Source organism: Enhydra lutris, unplaced genomic scaffold (assembly GCF_002288905.1).
Source record: "Enhydra lutris kenyoni isolate GAN:26980312 unplaced genomic scaffold, ASM228890v2 scaffoldscaffold13, whole genome shotgun sequence".
Taxonomy (NCBI): Eukaryota; Metazoa; Chordata; class Mammalia; order Carnivora; family Mustelidae; genus Enhydra; species Enhydra lutris.
This window is the reverse complement of record NW_019154097.1, coordinates 22,872,549-22,898,145: the sequence shown is the minus strand read 5'-3', so window position 1 is coordinate 22,898,145 and position 25,597 is coordinate 22,872,549. Positions and strand designations below refer to the sequence as shown.

Genomic DNA, 25,597 nt, shown 5'->3' with positions numbered 1-25,597 from the left:
CTTACTTTTCCATTTAAATGAAGCAAACGGAACCAGGGCCATAGCTGGGGCACCTCGTTCTCATGTTGAAACTAAAAATCAGAAGCAGGGTCTGGGAGTATGAGGGTAAACAGAAACACCAATAGCCAGGAAGTACAGGAGGAGGCTGAGACTGGGTCAAAGTCTGGTTCCGAAAGAGGGCTGAGAGCGATGTGTGGATGCCCCAGGGCTACTCTGACGTCCTATTTCTAGATCAGAAAGAGTGGGCTTGGTGAATCAGAGGAATAGTAGAGAGAGGAAAAGAGGCTTGTTTCTAAATGCCAAGATTAATGGGCAGAGGTTCACACCAGCTGGAGAGGTTAGACTAGGCAACTATTCCTCCTGGGATGATATTATGGTAGTAAGGATTCCAGAATTTATTAGGTAATTGAACTAAACTACTTCTTAGTGCACTTCTCTAACAGTCTATACTCTAAACACGAGTCAGCAAAATTTTCTCTGAAGGGTCAGAGAGCCAGTATTTTCAGCTTTGTGAGCCATACACACTTTTACCATGGCTACTCCACTGGGCCATTCTAATAGGAAAGCAACCATAGACAATATATAAATACACGGATGTAACTTTGTTCCAGTTAAACATTATCTACAAAAATACGTGGAAGCCACCAGACCAATAAAGGTTAATGCCACAGCTCTCTTGCCTATGCATATTATTATTATTTTAATTAGCAGAATTTCTAGAGCAGTTTTAGATTTGCAGAAGACTTAAGGACAACGTAGGGAATTCCCATTACCCTCAGTACTCCTCTACCTACCATACGGTCCCTCCTATCATTAATATCTTGCAATGGTGGCATATATTTGTTACAATTGAAGGACCAATATTAATACAATATTCAGTAAAGTACATAGTGTACTTTGTGTTGTACATTCTGTGGGTTTTGACAAAGGCATAATGTCATGCAGGTACCATTACAGTATCATACAAAATAGTTTTACCTCTGGTGCTGCCTACTCATCCCTCCATCTCTCTTCCCAGAGTCCTGGCAGTTACCGACCTCTTCCCTGCTTTCCTAACTTTACCTTTTCCAAAATGCAGTGTACTTGGAATCATACAGTATGTGGCCATTTTAGACTTGCTCTTTACATGGGGCGAGATGCATTTTAAGTTCTTCTCGATCTTTCTGACATAGCTCATGTCTGGTTGTTTTACCAACTATCGCGTTTATGGATGCACTCTGGTTTGTTGATTCAATCCATTACTGAAGGATAACTTGGCTGCTCCCCAGTTTTCGCTGGTATGAATGGGGTTGCTATAAGCATTCGTGTGCGGGGTTTTGTGTAGACATGTTTGCCACTCACCTGGGTAAGTGGTTGCTGAATTGTGTGGTAAGGGTATGTTTGGCTTTGTAAGAAACCAGATTACCTGCTGGAGTGGCTGTACCATTTGGCATCCCTACCCGCCATGAACTCTTCCTTTTGGTCCATATCCTTACCGGCATTTGGTGGTGTTAGTGCTTTAGACTGTAGCCTTTCCAACAGTTATGGAGTGGTATCTCATTGTCATTTGATTTGCAATTATGGAATGACATGTGCTGTGCATGAATTCATAAGCTTTTCCGCTATCTCTAGATCTACTTTGGTGCTACGTCTGCTCAGCTCTTTTGCCCCTTTTTAAATCTGGTTGTTTGTTTTCTTATTGTGGAATTTTAAGTGTTCTCTGTATAATTCAGATGCAAGTCTTTTATCAGCTATGTGTTTTGCAAATATTTTCTCCCAATCTGTGCCTTGTCTTTTCGTTTTCTTAACAGTGTCTTTCACAGAGCAGAAGTTTTTAATTTTAATAAAGCCCAACATATCCTCTCTTGTTCTTTAATGGATTGTGCTTTTTGGCATTATATCTGAAAATGTATCCACCAACCCAAGATCACCACGATTTTCTTTAATGTTGTCTTCTAGAAGTTTTATACTGTTGTGCTTTACGTTTAGTTCTATGATTCATTTGGGGTCAAGTTTCTTGTGAAAGGTGTAGGTTCTGTGTCTAGATTTTTTTTTCCTGGCATGTGGATGTCTGTTTGTTCCAGTGCCATTTTTTTTTTAAACTGTCCTTTCTCCATTAAATTGCTTCTGCTCCTTTATCAAAGATTAGGTGACTAGATTTGTATGGGTCTATTTCTGGCTCTTTGTTCTGTTCCTTAATTTATTTGTCTATGATTTCACCAATACCATACTATCTTAATAACTGTAGCTTTATAATAAGTCCTAAAGTTGGATAATATCAGTTCTCTAACTCTTTCTTGTTCTAATTTTATATTGGCCGTTTTGGGTCTTTCCATATAAACTTTAGAATTAGTTTGTTGATCTCTATAGAATAACTTAGTGGGAATTTGATTGGGATTGTGTTGAATCTGTAGATCAATTTGGCAAGAACTGACATTTTAACAACACAAGAACGAACATGGACTATCTTTCCATTCAATTAGATTTTTTATCACTTATATCAGTTTTGAAGCTTTCCTCATATAGATCTTGTATGTATTTTGTTAGACTTATACCTATTTCATTTTTTTTGGATGCCACTGCAAATAGTATTGTATTTTTAATTTCAAATCCAATTGTTCATGGCTGTCATATAGGGAAGAATTTGACTTTCATATATTAACCTTGTATTCTGTAATTCTGCCATATTCACTTGTTAGTTTCAAGAATGTTTTTTGCCGCTGTCATTGATTCTTTGGGATTTAATACTGTAGAATATTCTTTTAAGATTTATTTATTTATTCGAGAGAGAGAGAGAGCATGCCAGTTGTGGGGGGGGGGAGGTGCAGAGGAAGAAGGAGATAGAGGATCTCCAGCAAACTCCCTGCTGAGCAAGGAGCCTGATGTGGGGCTCAATCTCGCAACCCTGAGATCATGACCTGAACCGAAGTCAAGAGTTGGACGCTTAACTGACTGAGCCACCCAGGTGCCCCCACTGTATATTATTTTTTAAAAACCTACATCACGTTCCTATTATCAATAATAATGGTAATTAACATTATGGAATACATAGTATGATATGGCAGGTGTCATTCTGTATCTGTCATCTCATTTAATTCCACGACAACTGAGATCCACCAACACCGTTTTTTAGTCCTACTACAGATGAGGAAACTGAAGTTTATCCAGTGACAGAGGCATGTCTATCCGAAAGGCAGAGGCAAGACTTTGCCCCGTCCTTCTTCTTCTTCTTTTTTTTTTTAAGATTTTATTTATTTATTTGATAGAGATCATAATTAGGCAGAGAGGTAGGCAGAGAGAGAGGGGGAAGCAGGCTCCCCGCTGAGCAGAGAACCCCCCCCCCCGATGCAAGGCTCGATCCCAGGACCCTGAGATCATGACCTGAGCCGAAGGCAGAGGCTTTAACCCACTGAGCCACCCAGGTGCCCCTGCCCCGTCCTTCTTACTGGGAAATAAATAGAAACTAGCACATAGTAACATGTCTACCAAGCTGTTCAGATGCCTTGCCCCTTCTGATTCTCGTAACTGTGTCTATAAGAGTAGATAATATTCTGATATTCATTTTACAAATGAGGGAACTGAGGGTCCTGAAATGAAATAACTCATTCGGGATCATGCACCCGGTAAGGGGTGGGGTTTAATACCCATTCTCACTGCGGGCAGGTAGAATTATTACAGACAAGCCCGGGGCTCAGCGTGGCCCTGTCATACAGCCATATGACAACCCAATCAGTAACAAGCAAGGCTAGAAGCTAAAGCGAGGGTCTTGGGAACTGAATCGAATTATATTTTGGCATCACATTTTGAAAAGATACCAAATTGTGTTATTTAGACTCTTGTTTTGCTAGGATCTTTTTAAGTCTTGACATTCATTGGTTTTAAGGAGCACTTAAACCCATTTCCAGTTGTCCTATCACAGAACCCACACTTCACTTCGGTTATGATGTAAACTAGCTAATGTCCACACTGGCTGGGGTCTGGATTTGGCTGCAACTGCTGTCAGATCTATTGAAATTGAAAAAGAAGGGCTGTGAGAGATGGTCAGGTCTCATTAGCTCAGTGTTGCAGAGCACATGCACATATTGCTGCTTTTCTACTGCCTTTGGGTGTTTTCTTTCTCCATTGCTAATGACTAATAAAAAAAGAGAGGGAAAGAGGAGAGGAAGCAAACAAGAAAGCAATTGCTATTAGATTTTCTTCTACTGCAGCAGGTTTCTCATTTTGCAAAGCTCATTAGAGGTGGCTATATGGAAAGACTTGCAAGGTGCCCCAGGGAGAAGGGGAAAGACAAAGGGGAAGAAGAAACTTTTCAGAGATATGACCCCTGCCACAAATTCACACAAGAAACAGCTCTTCCTAGGCCATGTGTTCTGATTCTAAAAAGCACCTCATGGCTTTGTTTGAAATGTTAACAGGGAAGGAAAGTAGGGAGTAAGGGGAGGGGAGGGGAGGGAAAGGAAGGAGAGGGAGGAAGGGAAGAAAGAAGGGAGGTAGGAAAGGGAACGAGAAATATAAGAAAAGTTTCTAACTACTGACAGGAGTGAAGTTATAAATGCATGGATGCTGTGTGGTTAGTTAAAATGTGGCTTTTTTTTTTAATTTGTTGTTTTAAGTTAGGAGTTTTGAAATTTTTTAATCTAATTTGGAGTCCAACCTACTGGAGGTTCAATTTCACAAACATTTTTGAGAGTCTCTTATGTACCTAATGTGCTGTTGGGAACTGGAGGAGAGAGAAAAGACAGTCTCTGCCCGCAGTGTTGGGGGGGGAGACATACCCACAACAATTCTGGTGTCTACTGTGATAGGAAAAGAGATGTTCAACATACCATGCTGGGAACATTGCCTTTAGCATTAATAACTCTCCTAGATGTCAGGGATATGGTATGAGGTAAGGAAAAAAATTAAATCCACCAGCCAAAAAAAAAAAAAAAAAAGAATCCCAGGATAGAAAGAAAAGAACTCCAAATTAGTAGCCACCTGTCCTGGGTTCTCATTATAGTCCTATCATGTGACTTGGACAAGCTGTGTCTGCTGCCTGGAAAGAAGGAAAAGAAAAGAATTTGAGGTCCATCCCAGCTCTAAAATTTGCATCTCCTTTACTCCTAATCAAGACAGGCTTTTCCAGAATGTTAAATGAAACTGTGCTCCACAGCAACGATAACTACCTTTTATCGAGGGCCTGTTCTTGCCAGGCCTTCTGCTAAGCAGTTTGGATTATGGGCTCTTCTAATCTTCACAACAAGTATGTAAGGCTGTGATGATTATTATTCCCATTTTTCCGATGAGCAAACAGAGGCCCCAAAAATGTCCAATGTTCTGTCCAACCAGAGCCATGTAGGGGATTGGAGTTGGAACTACAACATAAATTCAGGTGTGCCTGGCTGGGAGACCGCTTCCAAGGTGAGAAAGGAGACCCAGAGTGCCCATGAGAACAGGGCTTCCCCTCTCCAGGACTCCTCCTTAGCCCTCTGTGCTAGAGCCATTTGGGGACACATGTTTTCAGCAAAGAAATGACCCAGGACTTCGAAGACCCCCAGAGATGGGAAGGAACTTGCACAGCCTCACAGAACCGGCTTCCTGCCCAGGGTAGGACTGGGGGTACATAAGGAATGGTGAGGATACACGACAGGATTCAGACAGAGTCCCTGGTCGACCTTTGGACCCATTCAGCAAGGGGTTTAGCACACCTCTTCTGTGTCTGTTGCTAAGCTAGACCCTTGAGACAGACGTGAATAGAGGGAGGTATGGGGGTTGGGGTGCCCTGAGAACAGAGAAGGCCCTGAACACCAAAAATTGAAGATCCTAAATGCAATGGAAATGGTTTTTAAAGGCACAGGGATATTGGCTTTTGTCTTTGACTATGATCATGTAAGCAGCTAGACCCTTCTGGAACGGAGGGGGGGAAACCTCAGCGTGCAGTAGGGGCCAGCCATCTTGGCTCCAAGGCTCAGCCGCCCCCTCGGACCAAGGGACTCTTCACTCAGACCCTACAGATCTGGGTTCCAAGGCAGCCTTTAGGTACAAATGTCTGGCGGATCTGCGGCATGGCTAATTCTCCTCTTCAGCTCTCATTATAGCATCTGGAAAGCAAAAATGGGGCGTGGTGGTGTCTCAGGGCCTTTGATTCCTCCCCTGGAGAACTGGAGGGAGAAGTTCGGCAAACAGCTCCAGAGGCCCCAGGGACAGCAGTCCAGTGTTAGGACACAATGAGGAATCCCTGTGCTGACACACCAGCAAGGAGATGGAGGGCGAAGGGGATGAAGAGAGGATAATGTTTCTCTAGCCTGCAATTTCTTTCAATTTCAGGGATTGCAATTACCAGGAAGGGAGTTAGTAGCGGCCATGCCTGGAATGCTTAAGTGAGTTTGGTACCACTGGTGGAAATGGTTTTGCATTTAGAGATGGAGGCCTGTGCAAGGTGTAAGCCAGGCTTCACATTGTGTGTGTGTGTGTGTGTGTGTGTGTGTGTTCACGCACACCTGCAGACGCATGAGGGTGGGGCAGGAGAAAGTGTGTTCCTGGTTAGGGAGGGGGGTACGGGAGTGGCATCAATGCCCTCGTTGCATGTGAGCCTAGGAAAGTGACCTCACCCCACTGAGATCCAGCTTCCTCACCTCCATCATTGAGATCATAATAATGACTTTGCAAGATATTAGAAATGTCTCTGTCTGTTGGCGCTGCTTTAACAAAATAACCATCGATTGCATGGCTCAAACCACAAACGTTTTACTTCTTCAGGCTCTGGAGGCTGGGAAGCTCATGTTCTAGGCACTGCCACATTCAATGTTGCCTAGGATCTGTTTCCTGGTTCATAGATGACACCTTTCCTCCCTTGGTGGAGAGGACAAGGAGCTCTCTGGGGCCTTTCATAAGGGCACTCATCCCATTCACGAAGAGCCCACCCTTATGACCTAGTCACCTCCCAAAGGCCCCACCGCCAGATACCATCACATTGGGCATTAGGTTTGAACATATGGATTTGGGGGGTGGGACACATTCATTCTATAGCAAAAAAAAAAAAAAAAAAAAAGGCGAGAAAGGCATCCTGCAGAGCCCTTACCACATGGCAGGCGTTCAATAAAGAGCAGTTACGTTATTAACGCGGCATCCATCTGGCACATCCAGCAAGTGCTGGTATTTTCAGTGAGTCAACTTTCACTTTCCAGCATTGCGTTGAGGGGCAAAATTAAACATTACTACCATCTTCTTGCCTCATCTTTAAGAACATGGAGTTTAATTGTTCAAAGTCCAGCTGAGTCATTCCTGTGCACTTATTAATCTCTTTATTCTTCTGGTCCCTTATTTAAAACAAACAAGCAAACAAACAAAGCCCTTAGAACAAGAGTACTTAGCTCCCAGGGTGGCTGTGTGAAAGGAGACGTGTGTAAAACCCTTAGATTGATGCCTAGGACATTGTAAACAATCCGTAGATGTTAGCTTAAAAGTGATGCTTATTATTTTGATACTAGATAACGAGGGAAGAAAAGATAATGAGGAAGAAAAAAAAAAAGATAGGGAGGGAGACCTGAATAAGGCTGTGACTCAGGCCCCACAGAGAGGAGATTGCAGTAACACAGCTGGCTGGGGTATCTCCCCTTCATAGCCCTTCAGATAGGAGTCATTCATTCATTCATTCATTCACTGAATAAGTGCTTACAGAACCCCTTGTGTGTGTTTCAGCCACCGTGTCAAGGCTGGATGTACAGCAGCAAATAAGACAGACATGGTCGTTGCCTTCAAGTGCCCTTGGTCCACAAGGGAACCAGTGAGTGACGGGGACCAACAGTCCAGTGTGAAGATGCCAAAATAGGGGAGGGATAGGTGCAGTAGAAACCCAGAGAAGGGGCATCAAACCCCCAAATGAAGGGAGAGGCATCAGCAAAGCTCTCCTGGGGTGGGGGGTTGGAGTGTGGTAGGCAGAATAATGCTCCCCAGATGTCCATGTTTTAATCCCTGGAACCTGTGAATAAAATATATTCCATGGCAAAGGTGGTTAAGGGTGTAGGTAGAAATGAAGTTGCTGATCTCGAGATAAAGAGATTATCACCTAGATTTTTCAGGTGGACCTAATGTAATCCTAAGGGTCCTTAAAGTGGAAGGGGGAGGTAAGATAAGAGAGGAGGCCAGAGAGGGATGTGATCGCAGAAGGACTTGACTTGCTTTGGCTTGCTCTGATGGTGGCAGAGCCCAGGGGCCTAGAGCCAAGGAATGTGGGCCGTCTCAAAAGCTGAAAATGTAAGGGAGTGGTTTCTCCTCTGGAGCCTCCAGGAAGCATGCATCCGGGCTGACACCTGACTGTAACCCTGAAACCCATGTCAGACATCTGACCTTCAGAAACATAACGAGTGTTAAGTTGGTGGAAGTGGGTGTAAGCCATGAAATTGGTGGTGATTTGTTATAGCAGCAACTGAACACTAATACCCAGAGCCAGTCAGTCAGGACCGTCAGTTTAGAAAAACATTCTGGCCACAGGATGGTGAATGACTTGGAGGGATAAGGCTGAATGCAGACCACATAGTTAGCAGGCTGTTGTGCAGCCCCAGGAAGCAAGGTGTGTAGATGAGGAAGGCTCAGAGGGTAATCGGCCCAATAGATCCCTACAGCTGAGAACTACAGAGCTTGGAATGGGAAACAGACAGGCAGAGAAGAACCACGCCTTCTGGAAGCTGCGGTCAGGACCAAATCAGGTACTGTGGAAGTAGGACCTCACTTCCAAAGAAGGGGCTCAGGGATACCTTCCAGAGAAGATGACACCATGAAGTCTCTCTCTGGGGCCCTCCAGAGGGCTCAGAGGAGGTTACAAAAAAGAATCAAATGCAGCCCCGGCTTTGCAGGAGCCCACAGGTCAGACAGAAGGGGTCAGGCCCATTAACGTAGCCATTCTTACAGACCCGCCAGGACATGCCAGGTGGAAGCAGCTCTGGGCTGGAAATAAGAATATGGATGTGTAGCCTGTTCTGGTCTTGCAAACCTGGGACCCTTTACCTAAGTCACTTCTCTGCCCCCTGCCTTTGTCTCCTCGCTTTTCATTATTGGGAGACTCAGCTGAGATAACAATGGCCTGGGGTGCCTGGGCCTCTGCAGAGCCAGGGATGCAACTTTGCACCCATGATCCGAGAAACAGCATGGAGGGTGGGGTCATGAACTTCATCCTGCCCAGCAGGGGATGGCAGCCCTGGGAGCCTCCCCCTGGAGATGGTCGAGCTTGCTCGAAATGCTGGGGATTTTAGGGAGATCTGGCAGTCTTCCTGTGAGTCTCACATGTAGCAGCTGAGCTGAGATGGGCTGCCAGCTGGCAGGCTCAGGAGGAAGGCAAGAGCATCCTGATGGGCCAAGACATAGCAGTCTGCTCTCCGGCCATGGCAGGTGAAAACGGGGGTATCTGGAGAGCTCTGGGGGTTTCACTGCAAGGGGAGGTGGGCCCCGGAGTCAGTCCTGCTGGCATAACTTATGTCGGCCTCCACTCCCACTGCAGGCAGTGGGTGATGGGGAGCAGGGTACATGCAGGGCCTCCTCGCTGGGTCTCTCTCAAATATGTGTCTCTTCTCGATAATTCTGTCACACTGCTCCTCCACCATGCTGGTCTGGGTGGCTGCAAAACCCTGTAACTGGTCACCCTCCCTCCAGCCTTGTTCCTTTTTTGGCTTGTCCTCCAGGCTGTGTCCAGGCTCAAAATCTCTGGTCAGATAATATTGCTGTCCTGCCGAAACCCCTGCTGTGGGAGGTGTCCTCGCCCTCAGAAGAAAGCCTGTGTTCCATAGCATCACTTTGAAGACTTGCAAGATCTGAGCTCTCTATCTGCCCCTCTCCAGCCCATCTTTGCTTTTTTACTCAATGCTTTTACATCCTGAATCTAAGCTTCTTTCAATGTGGCATTTGAGTGTTCCATCTCTCTCTCTCTCTCTCTCTCTCTCTTCATCTCCCATCTCCCATAGACACACACACACACACACACACACACACACACACACACACACAGCACTTTGGACTTTTGCACATGCTGTTCTTTCTGCCTGGACCCCACTTCCACCTTCTTTTCTTGCTCTTTCCCTGGATAACCCCTCCCAAACAGTCAAGGCTCACCACCTCCAGGCAGCCTTCCTCCCCTACCCCATCTGTATTAGGTACCCCTCCTCTTTACTCCCTTGGTCTCTGTACCTCCCCTATGAAACTTAAACTTTCTTGAGTCTTAAATTTTATCACTCTAATCTCTAAGCATCTCCTTCAACAGTTAAAGATTCAAACTTTTTTTTTTCACCACTACAACTCAGTTATGCAAGAACACTGTAGTCTTCCAATTTTTCTACCACTGATACAATCTTTTCCTCAACTTTCCATTCTGCGGATAGCAAAAAAGTATTTCAAATTGCCAATTAAGGATACAGAACATCCTCTTTAGGGAAACTATTTAGTGTATTAGAAGTTGAGCTCCTTACGGACTCACCCTGTCTTCTCCTCATCCAGCAGGCTCCCCCACCTCCACTCTGCCTCAGGGCACAGGGGCTGCAGATAGCAGAAGGACGTTGGTATAAACTTAGCCCTCTGGGTCCTTGCTGGAGTCACTCTATGATTTCTTACTTGAGCTTGGCTCCGAGCCCCTTTGCACTAGCAACCCATTAGGATGTGGATGGTCTTGGGTTGTCTTTTGAGAAGAATCCACTGCCAAAGTCCAAATTAACGAGGTCCCCACACTCTGAATTCCCCTTGTTCTAATCTCAGGGAGCCTTCCCCATCCCTGCCTCCTTGGGGGCATGGAGGGTGTACTAGGGTACATGTCCACTTTCTTCTCGCTACCCTGTGGGTGCAGGAATTGGAGGCTGACTTCTGCCAGCCTCTAGCTCACCTCCTGCTTCCCTCTCATGGGAGTTTCCATTGGCTTATTGGATAAAGGGGCTCCCCACCTCCTCAGACTAATCCCTGATCTGGGGCGACAGCCCCCCATGTCCCCCCTTACCTGCCCTGGGCCATTTCCCAAACCCTTGTTAATATCTTAAGCATTTGTAGATGCTGCCCTCAAGGCTAGGGTGGGTGGGGAGGGCGTGCTGACTTCTAGTAGTCCAGAAAGAGGTTGTCTACCTTTGAATCTGAGCTCCTGGCCCCCTAGCCTTCTCTCCTCAGCAATCCCTCCCAGCACTGGTATCAGAAAGAAGGGTTTTCTCCTTCCTTTTCCTGTCTGGTGGGAACTCCCCTGAGGTCATAGCCTGAACCATCTTACATTAAAAGAAGACACTATGATCTGAGTCAGCCAGGCCTGGCTTTGATACAGAAGGGGACCTTCACTTCCGGCACAGGCTGGCTTTCCAAACTCTTGTCTAGCTCAAGACACTACAAAGTCAGCTTTGAGATGCAAAGCTGGGCAGTAACCCCCTTTCTTCTCTAGATGGTATTTGTCCTTCTACCTAAGGGTTGAATTCTTATGATTTAGTAGGTCGGGTATTAGAGACAAATATGATTTATGGGGAATGAAAAATGTTTCATTTTAACCTTTTCAAAACCATTATTCACCTTGCACACATTTACACATGTGTATAGAAGCATTTGTACACATGTATCTCCTACTAGGCATGGGGAGCTTAAGGGCAGAGAATATCTATTTTGTCATTGTATTCCCAAGGCCTGGTACATAATATAAATATTTATTGGATATTTGAATGATTGAATGAATGAATGAATGAATGCTGAATGCAAGAATGACTAAGTCTAGCACTTGAGCAGGGAATGTAAACAAAGACCCATAATTAAAAAGCAGCTCCCAGGAGAACCAAGTTTCTGACTGCTCCTAGAGAAGAGCAGGGCATGAAGGTAGCCATGGACAGACATCAGCCTCATTTTAAACACCAGGCTCTGTGACTCCAGCACCGACGGAATGGCTATAGGATCGAGCCCAACACCTCTCAAACTGGGGCTCAGAGAAACCCAAATATTTTGTACCAGCTGTTTACCCCTCCCAGTCCCAGAGGTGGGGAGTGGCTTCCCCAGCCCCCCACAGTGACACAGTGACAGAGCCAAGATGAGACCAGGTGTCCCCGCTCATTGACCACAGAGGAAACCACATCTCAGCCAAAGACGCTGCTCTCACTTGGTGGAAAGACTCAGTCTAGTTGTAGGTGAGGGATGGGGCACGGTTTAAACCGGGAGAGATGTCCTTATTGGCGTTGGGAGCTTATGGCCACCGTTGGAGGAGGCTTTGGGCAGCCTAGGGAGAGCCAGGAACCATATACCACTCCCTGCAGACTCAAGAGCTTGCAGCCCACAGCTCCCAGCCCTCCTTCCCCTAAAAAAGGCTGCAGACAGCGCTGGCTGGCTCTGGGATGATTTACTTCCCTGAAATACCTCAATTTAAATGCTAATATCCCCAGAACTGAGGGGTGATCCAGCTCCTGCTTGCTGGTGGCTGTGTATTAATGTATCCAAAACACTCACACATATTCTTAAATCGGGGCAGAAGGGAGGGAAGACCTGGGGCGAGGGGAGATGTGGAGGAGACCAGCTTCCCCGGCTTGTCATTCTTGTCAGTATGGCTGATGGGCGCGAAGCTGGACAGGGTGCATCCTCGGTGGAAATGCTCCGTAGGCTTGAGAAACCCGGAGGTTAGGTGCAGATGGCATGGAGGGAGAGGAGGCCTGATACTTAGGGGGCTTCTACAGAGTAGGCACTGTCTTGAGTTCTCTGAGGCTCACAAAGAGATTCAGGATCTAGTGTGGGATTCGGGAAGTGGGACCCTAACTCAAGAGAACTTTGCGCGAATCTTCCTCCCAACCCCTTCAAGTCCCAAACTCATTACTTTTGCAGGTGAGGTCACTAAGGTTCCTAAAATGGAACTGAATTCCCCAAAGCCAGACGGCATTTGTTTCCATGTCTGAAGGGCTTCTGAGCCTTTGCCTTTTCCTCCACCGGACCCCAAGGCCAGTTCTGGGATCTAATCACAGGCAAGATGCGTGAGGGCAAAGTGACAGGAAGGTTTTATTCCAACAGGGGAAGTCAAGATGATGACATGGAAGAGGAGGTGGTTTTTAACTGGGCCTCTTGCTTCCTGCTGGCGCTCCTCGCCCCACCCCACCCCCTGCTTCTCCGCCCCAGTGCAAATGCACACATGGACACCATGCTCTTTCAGAGTGCGAGATCTGACCAACCCCTGCTTTGAGAGATCACCTTTTCCCTTCTGGTCCCTGCCACCTCAGGGCGGTTGGGGCCCCTGGCTCCTAGCCAAGCTCTGTAGGAGCCGGGCTGCCTGTGCACTTGGGAAGAGAATGAAAGTAGAGTTTGAAGCTCCATGTGGAAGAGCTGAAATTTTAGACCCAAATTCCCAATATCCCTTAGATCCAAGAGTTCTTTGAGTCTCACTCTGTATGCAGATGGCACTGTGCTAGGCCCTGGCGAGGAGGCATAAAGGAGACAGGCATGGTCTTGGCCCCCGTGGAGCTCACAGTTTAGTGGGCCACACGCCTATCATTTAGTGTCCCCACAAGCACAGCTACCATTAGGAGCTGGGAAGCTCTTCATGGAAGAAAAGTGCCAGATGCTGTGGGAGAGCATAGTGGGAGAACTGGCTCCGGGCAGATTTCTCAAAGGCAGGGAAGTAACATGTGGTCTGAATGAGGAGTAGGTGATGGCCAGGTACAGGGGGCAGGGGTGAGGGCTTTCCGGAGAGAGAGGGCAAATCCCCAGTGCACCCTTTGTACGAAGCAAGTATGTCCCACAAGGGCAGTCAGTGTAGTTGGACAACCAGGGGACAGGGGCTCAAAACATGCCGCGGGAGGAGTGGGCAGTGGCCAGATCTTGAAGGCCTTGCAGACCTTGCTACATTGTTTGCCTTCTACCCTGGTCCTCGTGAATGGGTGAATGGGATACCTCCCCATCCCCTGCCGGGCCCCTGGGATGCAAAGCAAACCCTGCCAAATGGGAGACCCGAAGCAGTGTCCGTGGAATGAATGAGTCCTCATACTCCCAGAGTTCTCCCGAGTCCCCGGAGCCCCGGATCTGCTATTTTTAAGATGTGATGAATCTTTTCATAGACTATCAACCGAGCTCTAACTCTTTTTCATGGATATTTTGGGGGAGATGTTTGTCTACAGAAACAGGGCCCTGTCACTGTTTGAAACATGGCATGCTCTTATGTACACACACAGACCCCTCGTGGGCACGAGAGCGAACGTGCTCTGGGCTTGAGCAGCAGAACGGCCCGGTCTCGGGTTACGCCAGTGATCAGGAGCACGGACTTGGGATTGGTCCCTTGAACGTGTGCTGACAGTGCAGGGCAGTAAGCGCGGAGCCCCTAACTGTGGGCTCCTAACTGACTTCCTAACTGTGGACCTCAGCTGGACAAGTTCCCTAACCCCTCTGAGTGCTCTTTTCTCTATTTATAAAATGGGAATCGTAACGGTAGCTGTCTGCTCGAGTTCCGTAGAGTTAAAATCGCACACACGCACACACACATCCTGTCTAGGATGTAGCTCATGACGAACAAGATGATCGATACATAAATATTACTCATTCTTCTTCCTGTCTTCCTATTATTAGGATTAGTTGCCTATAGTTTTTTCTTTTTTTTTTTTTTCCTTTTTTTTGCCTTATAGTATTTTCTACACACATGTACACACAGGCTCTGAGAATCTGAATCCACTTTCTGCCGTCTGCATTTAGCCAGCCTCCCGCGTCCCTTTCCCAGGTTGGTGGATTCGGAGGCTGCTATCTGGGTTCTGTCTGAGGTTCTGGGCCCAGTGGAACTTCCCTGGCGGTGGCCATTCCCCTCCGTGTTGTTACCTCCCCAGAGAGCCGGTGGATGCGAAGGCCCTGGGCGCCCTCTGCTGGCAGCGGCCGTGCAGGACTCATGACCATCCCCAGGCGGCCGCGAAGGGACCAGGTCCTGAGGGACCATCCTCCGACTTCGCTCTTCCTGCCTTGCTGTCCCCGGCTTCGTGACTGCCTCCCTCCCTCCCAGCCTTCACACCGGCTTGCGAACTCCCACCCCTTCATCCTTCCCCTCCTTTTCAAGAGCTTCCTCAGGATCCTTCCTGCTCCCTGAAAGCTCAGGGGGGAAATCCTTCTCCCAAGAAGACCAGCATCATGAGCCAGCCCGAGGTTGCCCATTGTGCTGTTTCCCATTGTCCTGTGGGGTCAGATTTACCCTTGGAGTGAAGCCTGGCTTAACCAGAAGACAGGGGGGTGAGGGGTGAAGAGGGGGGCTCTCTCTTTAAATGCAGTGCCAGAGAAGGTGTGAAATGGAGCCGCCCAGATGGTAAAATGGAAAACATAAGCTTGCTTTCAGATCCCTCTTCCCAAATGCACTCTGTGCCAGTCCCGGAAGGCATTGCTCCCCTCAGAGTCTCCACTTCCCCGTTGGCTGAGGGAGGGCACCCAGCTCCAGGGACCCCGAGCACCTGGTGTGGTCAGGTCCGAACGGGCAGCAAGCTCCTTCTGTCAGCTGCGATCTGTCTGGGCTCAGGGCCCCCATGCGTGCTCCTGCTCTTTCGGCATAGACAGTGCCCTGCAGCTGAGCAGTGGTGAGGAATGGGAACTGCGGGGCCAGACCACTGGGATCTCCAGCTGTGTTGTGCTGGGCAACCTCTAACCTGAGGGTCTTAATGGCATCAGCTTCACAGGGTTGGGAGGGGACCAATGTACAGTGCCTGGAACGGTGCTCAGTGCATAGTATGTGCTCAACAAGTGGCTATTCTTATCATCATGGTAATGGTATTTCATTAAGGCAGACTGAACAGCTTTTATGATCCTCATCTTACCTATGAGAAAATTGAGGTTTGAGTGGTCTACTCCAGGCTGTACAGCTGGGGTGTGCTGTGGGCAGAACTGGGGCCCAGTCTTCAGAGACATTGGCATCTTCTCATGCCTGACCTTACCTGCCCATGAAACAATTCATGGGTCTCATGGGGAAGGGTCCCAGAAGCATCCAGCCCTTGGTATTTCTGATAGCCGGGTCCCACCGGCTGTTATGCTTGGCTCCATTGTTGTCTCCCCCAGTTGCATGAGAAGATCTAGAGGACCAGGGAAGAATCCAGTCTCTCTGAATCCCTAGATCCAGCTCAGGGCTCCATACAGAACATGTATTTAGCTGATGAGAGCAGAGGGACACCCTCTCCCAGGCCACATCCTTGTGGGAGGATCTGTATCCTCACAGGCCAACCTCAGAAGGGAAATAGGAGGAAACGTAGTCCCTCAAACCCTGGCGAGTGTTACATGGTCCTTTAAGGGCACTCCCCTTTTCCAGAAGGCTCTCTCTTTCTGTTCACATTGCTGTTCCACGCACGCAGGCTTGCAAACAGATCATACACTAAGCACAGACACCTAGGAGAAGCCGTGATCACAGACACACACACATAGGCATAAACATGTATAGCTTGCCAGACAGACAGTGGTCCTCCCACACAGGCACATGAGACAGCATGCCTCAGTGTCCCCCATGTGGACCCAGAAACTCACAGTCATGCACACGCATGCCCAGCAGACACTCCCCAGCCCAGCTGCCTACGTTACCGAGTGGGCTATCAGCAGACCTCCAGGCACATCCCAATATTCACCTCCTCTTAACCCTGTGCCACATGTTTTATCATCTGCAAAAAGGATATAATCTACAGCTCTCTTGCTGTAGATGATAAGGATCCGGAACTTTGTAAGAGATGATGGTGATGGTGAAGATGGGGATAATGGCTCTTCCCCTGGACTCCAAGGTGCTCAGGGGTCAGGACGTGGGGGGCTGACTGTTCACTAAATGAATGAATCCATGGGACACTTCACGGGTGCCTGGGGGAGGTGCGCACCGTGGGGACATGGAGTACAGACAGGAAGTGCTCCAGGCCCCCATGACGTCTGCACAGCTGCTTCTGTTGGACCCGAGATCCAGGCTCCAAAGGCATTGTTTTGGCATTCCTTGTTTTTGTTTTCCTCTTTCTGATTTTCATTTCAAGGTTGCCCATTCCGAGGGGTTCGATGAAGTGACAAATCTCTTCCTCCCTTTATTCTTCTCCTCCCCCTCCTCCTCCTCTCCAGACTGTAATTACTGTCTCAAAACCTGAGGGTCCCTGAACATGAAAGGACCTCAAAAGTCAGATGTTAACACGGAAATGCCTCCAATACCTGCATACCAAGTAGCTGTCCATTTCCCTCCTTGCACTCTTTCAGGAACGGGACGCTCACCACCTCTCCTGGCAGGCTGTTCTATTTGGAGGCGGGTCTGTTGTGTAAAAGATTGAAGCCTGCCTCCATATGATGCCCCATTACTACCCCGCCTGCCCTAAAGACTACCTCTGTTCAGGGTTCAGTTCCGTGAGGTCACCCCAAGGACTGTCTTGGAAACAGAGTTTCTTGGGATGGCATTATAAGGAAGGATTAGAGCAGGAGAAAGAGCACTAGCCTGGGATGGGGGAGAGGTTCTGGGAGCAGGTCATTCCTCTTCTCTAGGCCTCAGTTTCCCTATCTGTAAAAGAGGAGTCTGATCCAAAAGATCCCTTAGGACCTTTCCACTTGAAGACCCACCTGTTCTTTCAAGCCTCCCTGCCCCTTTCTCTGCGTGCACTCCATGCTCTTCTCAGTTCCCTCACATTCTGGCTCACCATTGTCACTGCTTATGCAAGGGGATGTTTAGCAGCCAAATACACAGTTTGTAGAGCATCAGACTGTGTCTTAAGCAATTGGCAGCTTTATCCCATTAAGTGTTTACAACTACCCTGAGATCTCACTTTATAGCAAGGAGATCAAGGTTCTGAGGAGTGGGAGTTTGCTCCAGACTGCATGGCCAGTACACGGCGGGCCAGGATTTTGAGCCCTAGCCTGCCAGATTCTAGAGCCTGTCGTTAGCACCCTGTTCTCTGAGGCGGGACTTGGGGAGCTGGATGCACGGCAGCAAGGATGCCCACCCTTTCCTGAGTGTCTCCATGCTGATGCCAAGCTCACTGCCCTCCTACCCTGCAGCCCCCAGCGGCCTCCACGCCCTCATTTGGCGGTCTCTGTGCTCCTCTCCACAGGGAGAACAACTTCATCAAGGACTTCCCTCAGCTGGCCGATGGGCTGCTGGTGATCCCGCTGCCGGTGGAGGAACAGTGTCGGGGCGTCCTCTCTGAGCCCCTCCCAGACCTCCAGCTGCTCACTGGTAAGACACACCTGCTGGCCCTCCCCCAGCCTCTCTCACTGCACACCTGTCCTCTCCAGGTGCCTCCACACATCCCAGACAGGCCTGTGCAGGCCTCCTCCTTCCTGAGGGACAGAAGGGCGAAGGGGCCTGCTATTGGCCAGGGGTGGGCCTCCTGGTATGGGCTGTGCAGAGCTGGAGGGGCTTCTCTGAGATTCCAGAATCGGAGCTGGGCCAGATTGACTTTCAGCAGATTTCCGGGATTTTGACTGTAGTCACCATGCTGTGCCTCAGCCCCACAGAACTTCTGCATCCCACATCACTGGACCTTTGGACCCACACCTCCCCACGTCCCCAGCCTTTCTACTCTCTGCTCTTATGAGTCCGACCTCTTGATTCTACATAAAAGTACGATCACGCGGTATTTGTCTTTCTGTGTCTGGCTTATTTCACTAGGTTTATTTTTACATCGTTCTAAAGCAAAATCACTGGACCCCTCCACCGGGAGCCTGTCTTACTTGAAAGTGTTTGTTACACAGCTTGATTTTGAACATGGGCGCTGAGGCGTCTTGGGGGGTGGTATTGTTTTCCCCATTTTAGAGATGAGGAATCTAGACTCAGAGAGGGGACAGGAGCCGCACAAGACCCCGCAGCCAGCCAGGACAAGAACCAGGTGCCACGGCTCCAGGTCTTCTTCCCTTTCCATTGGCTCTGCAGCTCCCCACCCCTACCCCCTCTCTCCTCGCCTGCCCCCTCACAGGGAAGCTATCTTCTGCAGGCTCTCCTGGGGCTCCCTGTCTTCTGTTCCACCCAGGATGCCCTTCTGCTCCCCCTTACCTTCTCCCAGTTCCTCTTCTGTCTTTTGTGGAGGGATTTTCCTAAGATGTGAGGGCCTTGGCTCTGCTTTGGTGATACAGTACTTGGGTATCTCAACCATGGCCCAGGGAGAATGGCCCCCCTGGCGAATGACCAAGGTCTCACCGAGAGGGAAACTGACCCCCAGGGAAGACCCTTCTGCTGCTTGCTAGCACTTGGAAGCTCCACGAGCCTTCCCTGTAAAGAGGCAGAGACAGGGCAGAAGGACCCACATCTCCTAGGAGCCACGCACCCTGTGTGTCTGAATCCATGTAACCCTGTAAGGGTTATTGTCCCCCTTGAAATGGATTAAAGAAATCATTCAATTTGTCCAAGTTCACATGACTAGTCTGTCGTTGAGTCAGGATTTAAGCCCACCTGGGTCTTGACCCCAAAGCTGATGCCGTATCCATGACCCTCCATCCCCTTCTTGACCTATCCTCCTTCAGAAAGGGCCCAGATGTAGATCAAATGAAATCACAGAAATAAAAATGCTTCATAAAATCTGCCAAAACCTGCTGTGCCTTCCTTAATTTTCATAAGATCGCAGAATTTCAGAGCTGACAGGGACTGTAAAGGGTGTCTAGTCTAATCCTCCTTAGCAATGGAGAAATCAGGTCCGTAATAGCCCTACTGAGTAATGGTTCTTCTTGGATACACCCAGTCACAGGGAGCTCACCCCTTAAAGCAGATAGCACCATGGTCCATGGGGAGGTGCTGTGCTCCAATGGGAAAGACCCTGGATTTGTCACCATTCTTTGTGTGTCCTTGAGCTCTTTCTCCTCTGAGCTTCCATTTCTTCTTCTGAAATAGGGGATTTCAGTTCTTTGTCAGCAGTAGGCGACTACTGGAAACTGCAGGTATAAAATGCTCAGTGCATTGTGGTTCTATATTAGTAGTACAAATTGTTAGGATTATTTGTTTTGGTTTAAGGATCTTTGGAGGCATCCTAATAAAGACACTGTTGGATTTCTAAAATTAAAAAAATAATAATTACCAGGAAAAATACCTCCCTCATGTTATCCCTCATCTTTGGCAGAGATCTAGGATAGGGTCAGGTAAGGTGAGGGTCGAGGATGAGTAAGGGCTAGGGATGGGCCTAGGATGGGGACGAGGATACAGGTAAGTAGGTGAGCCAGCAAATTGGCATTTGTTCGGAGCCTATTACTATGTACCAGGCTCTGTTCCAGGCTCTGCAGGAGTGAGAATAATAAAGACCATGGCCTCAGCCTCAGGAAGCTGGCCTTCCACTGGAGGAGCTTATAGTCTAGGCTGGAATCCAGGAAGGACCAGGGATGGAGAGAAGTGAAGGGTGCAGTGACAACCAGTTCTGGGGGGTGAGGGGCAGAGATGATGGCTTTATACATGTCTTGGTAATCAAAAGGGGTAGCCTGGTTTTTTTCATTTGGACATCATACCACCCAGTGAATGAATGGTACCCACAGCCTCCATCAGACTGTTCTGCTGCCCTCTCTGAGGGTGGGTCCCAGTTGCCAATACCCACACCAAGCCTGCCGTGAATCAGGACCAGCACAAAGGATGAGGCAGAGGCTGCTGGGCCACGAGCATTCGGCCATCCTGTGCAATCTGGTTTCTCCTCCCTGACTCAAAACATGGCCCGTCCTTCCTCCCCCACCCTTCCCAGCCTTTCTAGGGGAAGGATGGGACAGGCAGAGCAGATAAACAGAGAGGACGTATTTATAACAAAACAACCTCACTGCAGTAGACATATATATGGAGATCATGAATATTTTACTTTAAAATGAAAGCTTCTAAAAAAAATTACATTATTCCTGAAAAGGCTAAGGAGGGAAAAAAATTTTAAAAAGTTGACAGTAATGGACAACTTTAATACTGCAGTAATGTCCAGGAAGAAATCATTTGTTACAATGAGATTCTCATTTTCATCTTGGTATCAAATATCTCTTTAAGTGCCTCCTCACCAGGGGACAAGAGAAAAGGACAGAAAATGTGCCTGCCATTTGCAGAGGATACAAAACAACAATATTAACTGCTGATGTGACTAGCATTTCCTTTTCATGTATTTCTTCCTGATTGTAAGCAAAGAGTTTTCAATGCTTAGAGCAAATAAATTTAGAAAATGCTGATGAATATAAATCAGTAAACAAGAATCGTTGATACCCCCACCACCCAGAGTTAACTGCTTGCTAACATTGTGTTGTTTTGTCTTTGTTTATTCTTTGTCTATACCTGTGTTTCCCAAAATACTTTCCATGGAACATGCGTTCCAGTGAACCCTCTTGAAAAACGGGATTCCTCAGTTGAAAAAGTTTGCAAAACGCTCCTCGCCACTACCTTCATAGAGCTTTAGAATGCATGATAATCTAGATAAGGTGCTTAGAAATTATACAGATTTTTTAAGATCTTGTTTCACTTTAACTCGGTCTTACTTGAAATGTGAGCTTTTCTATATGAACACAGGCACCTCAGGAGATCCCTATGTGCATCCCATGTTTCCATGTTAGGAAATAATGGTCCACACAGGGGTCAGCAAACACAAAGGACCAGATCCTAAATGCACTAGGCTCTGCACACAGCCGCTCATGTCTGCTGTCATCGAGAGGCGGTACATGGAGGACGGGCTGTGGTTTGCTGACCCCCATTCTGCATGCTGCAAGACTTCCACTTCTGTGGCCTTATTCGAGTCTCACAATCCACCTGTGAAGTAACGTCAGTATAGGTAGCCATAGTATCCGAAAGGGAAACTGAGGCACAGAGTCGTCTAATGACCCATGGTGAGTTGCCTGCAGGGGTAAGCGGAATCATAAATCTACTCAGCTTGCTGGCAGGCTGTTGGGAAGAGAAAAAGCAGGATGGGGGCTGAGATCAGAGGCTGGGAAGAAGCCTGGAGGCAGGTCCAGGTAAAGCTGTTGGTTCCAGTGAGAGCCTGCATATGAAGGCTGAGCGCCCGCCTATTTAGAAGCAGTGGCCGTTCTGCAGAGCCCAGTTTTGGTGAGTGTTCTGTAAATGCTGGCCTCCCGTGACCTTCTCTTTCTGCCATGCAGGAGACGTCAGGTATGACGAGGCAATGGGTTACCCTATGGTGCAGCAGTGGCGGGTCCGAAGCAACCTTTACCGTGTGAAGCTCAACACCATCACCCTGTCCGCAGGTGAGGACCACCTCCCGGGCAGCCAGGGGGCTGGTGCTAATCCAGCACTTGTTCCTGAGGACTTGCACTGTGCCAGGCCCTGGGCTGGGGATGCTGAGGGGATGAGGCCCGGCCTTCCCTGCCATGAAGGAGCTCACGGGGAGGGTGGATGGACAAGCAGACAGGGACGTCCTCATACTGCGGTAGGTTCTACACATTAGTGGGACAGTGGAACCCCAGAGCGGGGAGCTGTCCTGAGGAGTCAAGAGGGGCTTCCTGGAGGAATGGGTACCATAGCAGTATGGGGAAGAGTGAATGGGAGAGGGGTAAATGACAATCTAAGTCACATTTATGTTCTGTATATTTCAGGCTATGGATTGTAAGTTCTCCTGGTCTCTTCTGGATGATTTCCTTTCCTACCCATCTCCTATACAGCAGTAACATACACCCCTCCAAGACGCAGACACACACATGGCCCCCACTCCACCTGCCCACACCCTGTGTGTCAGCTGATGAGCACAATTTGTAATTCTCAGAATGGGACGTGTTTTTTCATGCTTCTGTGACTTTGCACATGCTCTTCCCTCTGCCTGGATCTCCTTGGCCAGGGAATGCTGGGATAGTCCTGTGATACTGAGAGACCCGTGCTGCATTCTCCACTCTCCCCAGAATAACTCAAGGAAGTCTATGCAAGCAACCACCTGTATGAATGCACCAGTGGTCTTGATTCACGTCTAAGCCCTATATGTTCCCCCACTGACCCAAGAATCGTGGGTCATTTCCATATCCCTGTAGCCTGTATTCTTATTGTCTCTGTAACAGAGAATCAACACAGGGTAGGTAGTCTTGTTTGATAAAGGAATAAAAAAAATGAAAACTGAAAAATTCGGAATGAGTGAAGGACTCTGGAAAGATTGGGTGTTTTACCCTGGTTCTTCCTCATAACCCTGCCACTGGATTATTGTCCAGGGACTTCCTCTGTATTTGTGAGCACGTTACTTATCTTCTCTTTTTCTGTATCATTTGGTTCGTGAGCAACACGAAACTCTCTTAGCCCAGGAATCAGAGGACTCTCCCATATGGGAAGTGCAAATAGTAATTACTGTGGACATTGGCCAAGCACTTTATAATGTTTCATATCTTAGGACATCCATTGGTCCTACAAGGAAGACATCGTTTATCCCATACTTTTTTCAGATAAGGAAACAAGGTCAGAGAGGTTAAGTAACTTCCCCAAGGTCACACAGCTAGTAAGTGGCCAAAGAGGAGGAGAGCAGGGATTTTTTTTTTTTTTTAAGATTTTATTTACTTGAGAGAGAGAGAGAGAAAACAAGAGAGAGCATGGGAAGGGGGAGGGTCAGAGGGAGAAGCAGACTCCCTGCCATGCAGGGAGCCTGATGCGGGACTCGATTCCGGGACTCCAGGATCATGACCTGAGCCAAAGGCAGTCGCTTAACCAACTGAGCCACCCAGGTGCCCAGAGAGCAGAGATTCGATTGCAGTTTTATCTGCCTGGAGAAAGAGCCACAGGTCATCTCCATGGTGTTGTCATTTACTAGTTAAGAGAAAAAGTCTCATCATTAACACTGCTGTATTAATTACCCAGTTGCGCACATTAACGGATTGGTGGAGAGGGGCTGTCTTAATCAAACACCCATGCTTTGAGGCATGTTTCTGTTTTGCCCACCACCCACACCCTCGCCCCTCACTTGCGAATCAGACTGCGATGTATCTGTTAGAATTACAAAGGTGTATCAGCTTTAATTAATCTATGATGATGCTCTTGAGAACCCCCTTGTAAATCAAATGTTGGCAAATTGGAGTTCATGTTTAATGTTGAAGGAGAGCACGCTTGCTCTCTTACAGTTTACTTTGATGTGACGCAGAATCCACTGCTCATGTGATAATGGTGGTTGGTGTTTCTGCCGTGTCCCGGGAACTGTGCTCTTGTACCTGGGTAGGGCGGGGGTAGGGAAGGGTGCATGTGCACAGTCAAAGACCAGTGGAATAGAGCTTCTGCTTTCAAGGTAGCGTCCACTGGAGGTGCAAAGCATAGGTGCCCCTGGCAAGGATTGTGTGAACAGCTTCTTGGGAAGGTGAGGACGGCTTTCCGGAGCCTTAGAGCATAGGAATGACTTAGCGAAGAGTTGGGGAGGCCATTTCTGGTGAACGGGGGTGTGTGTGTGTGTGCAGGCTGCAGTTTGGGGACTGTGAGTGAAGAAAGGATGGTGGAAATCTCAGGTCATATTTAGGAGACCTAAAAAAGCTGATTTGGCTGGACGTAAAGCCTGATGAAGGAGGCTCACTGGAGATGCCCTTGGAGGCCTGGAACCCCAGGTAAGGTCATTGGTAGGCTGGTCGTTGGTAGCAGGAAGGAGCTCAGGCAGGTCTTAAGGCTCTTGGAAGAACAGCTTGTGCAATTTGGACAAGGAAGGAGTGAGGTGGGGAGCTGTGGTTATAGAGTGACGGCTTTACAGGTCCCATGCTAGGCACTGATGACCTAGGTCTTCTTGGCACAGGACTAAGGAAAATACAGCAGCAGGGAGGCCCTTGACAAAGTCAGGAGCCAGAACATACCACTGTTTCAGGGAGGCAGAAAGGGAAGTAGTGTTCTCAGAAGCCAAGCCAGGGATACGATCCCAGGATGTCGGACTATCTGCTGATCCGGGGTCAGGGAAGCCCCGGGGCTCCCACTGTAGGCAGTTCACACCCTGTGTGATTGGGTGCTGTGGAAAATGCATTTATTTTGGAGTGAGAACATAAGGGGATTGTAGACTGAGCTTGTAGACTGATTGTAGACTGAGCCAGAGGACCAAGGAAACCATCCAGAGTCTGAGCTTTGACTTGCTCATCCACAGTGGGGGTTGCAGCACTGGGGCTGAGGCTAAATTGGAACCAATGGGGGAAACAGTAGGCGATGTGCTCGGTGCCCGTTAGTTGCTAGGGACAGATGTCAGCTTTGATTTCCTGATGGCAACTTTCAGGTCCCGTGGCCTCGGTTGCCAAGCTTGAGGCCTTCCTCTGCTGTTGGTTCTCTCTCGGTTGTAGTGTCTTGTGCATCTACCAGAGAGAACAACCTTTGCTCTGCGAGCGAGGGGAGGTTGCTGTGCCCGTTCAGGTGCCAGCCACCAGGCTGATTGTGGGGTGACACCAGCTCCAGGCTGGAGAGAGCCCCTGGCTTCTTATAATTCATCAGCCACTGGCCTCCCAGATCTGACCACCTCCACGTCCTCCTCCTCCGTGCAGGCTTCACCAATGTCCTCAAGATCCTGACCAGGGAGAGCAGTCGGGAGGAGCTGCTGTCCTTCATCCAGCACTACGGCTCCCACTACATTGCAGAGGCCCTCTACGGCTCCGAGCTCACCTGCATCATTCACTTCCCCAGCAAGAAGGTCCAGCAACAGCTGTGGCTCCAGTATCAGAAAGGTAAGGCTCTGACAAGCTAGATCCTGGCTCGGCCATGCCGAAGCTGTGTGGCCTTCGGCACTCTCTGCCCCTCTCTGGGCTTGTTTCCCCACGGACAGGACGAGGGGCTGTGTGATGATATCTCAGGATTCTTTCAGTTCAGGCA

General features: G+C 48.4%; 1 protein-coding gene across 3 annotated transcripts in view; it reads left to right on the top strand.

Moving 5' to 3' along the window:
* LOC111145742 (astrotactin 2) overlaps nucleotides 1-25,597 on the top strand; it is an 867,423-nt gene that overhangs the window by 610,382 nt on the left and 231,444 nt on the right. For all 3 annotated transcript variants that reach the window (XM_022500914.1, XM_022500912.1, XM_022500915.1), the window contains 3 exons: nucleotides 17,958-18,082; nucleotides 21,943-22,047; nucleotides 25,273-25,452. In XM_022500914.1, the coding sequence (XP_022356622.1) occupies nucleotides 17,958-18,082; nucleotides 21,943-22,047; nucleotides 25,273-25,452 (410 nt within the window). The remainder of the gene's footprint in view (nucleotides 1-17,957; nucleotides 18,083-21,942; nucleotides 22,048-25,272; nucleotides 25,453-25,597) is intronic.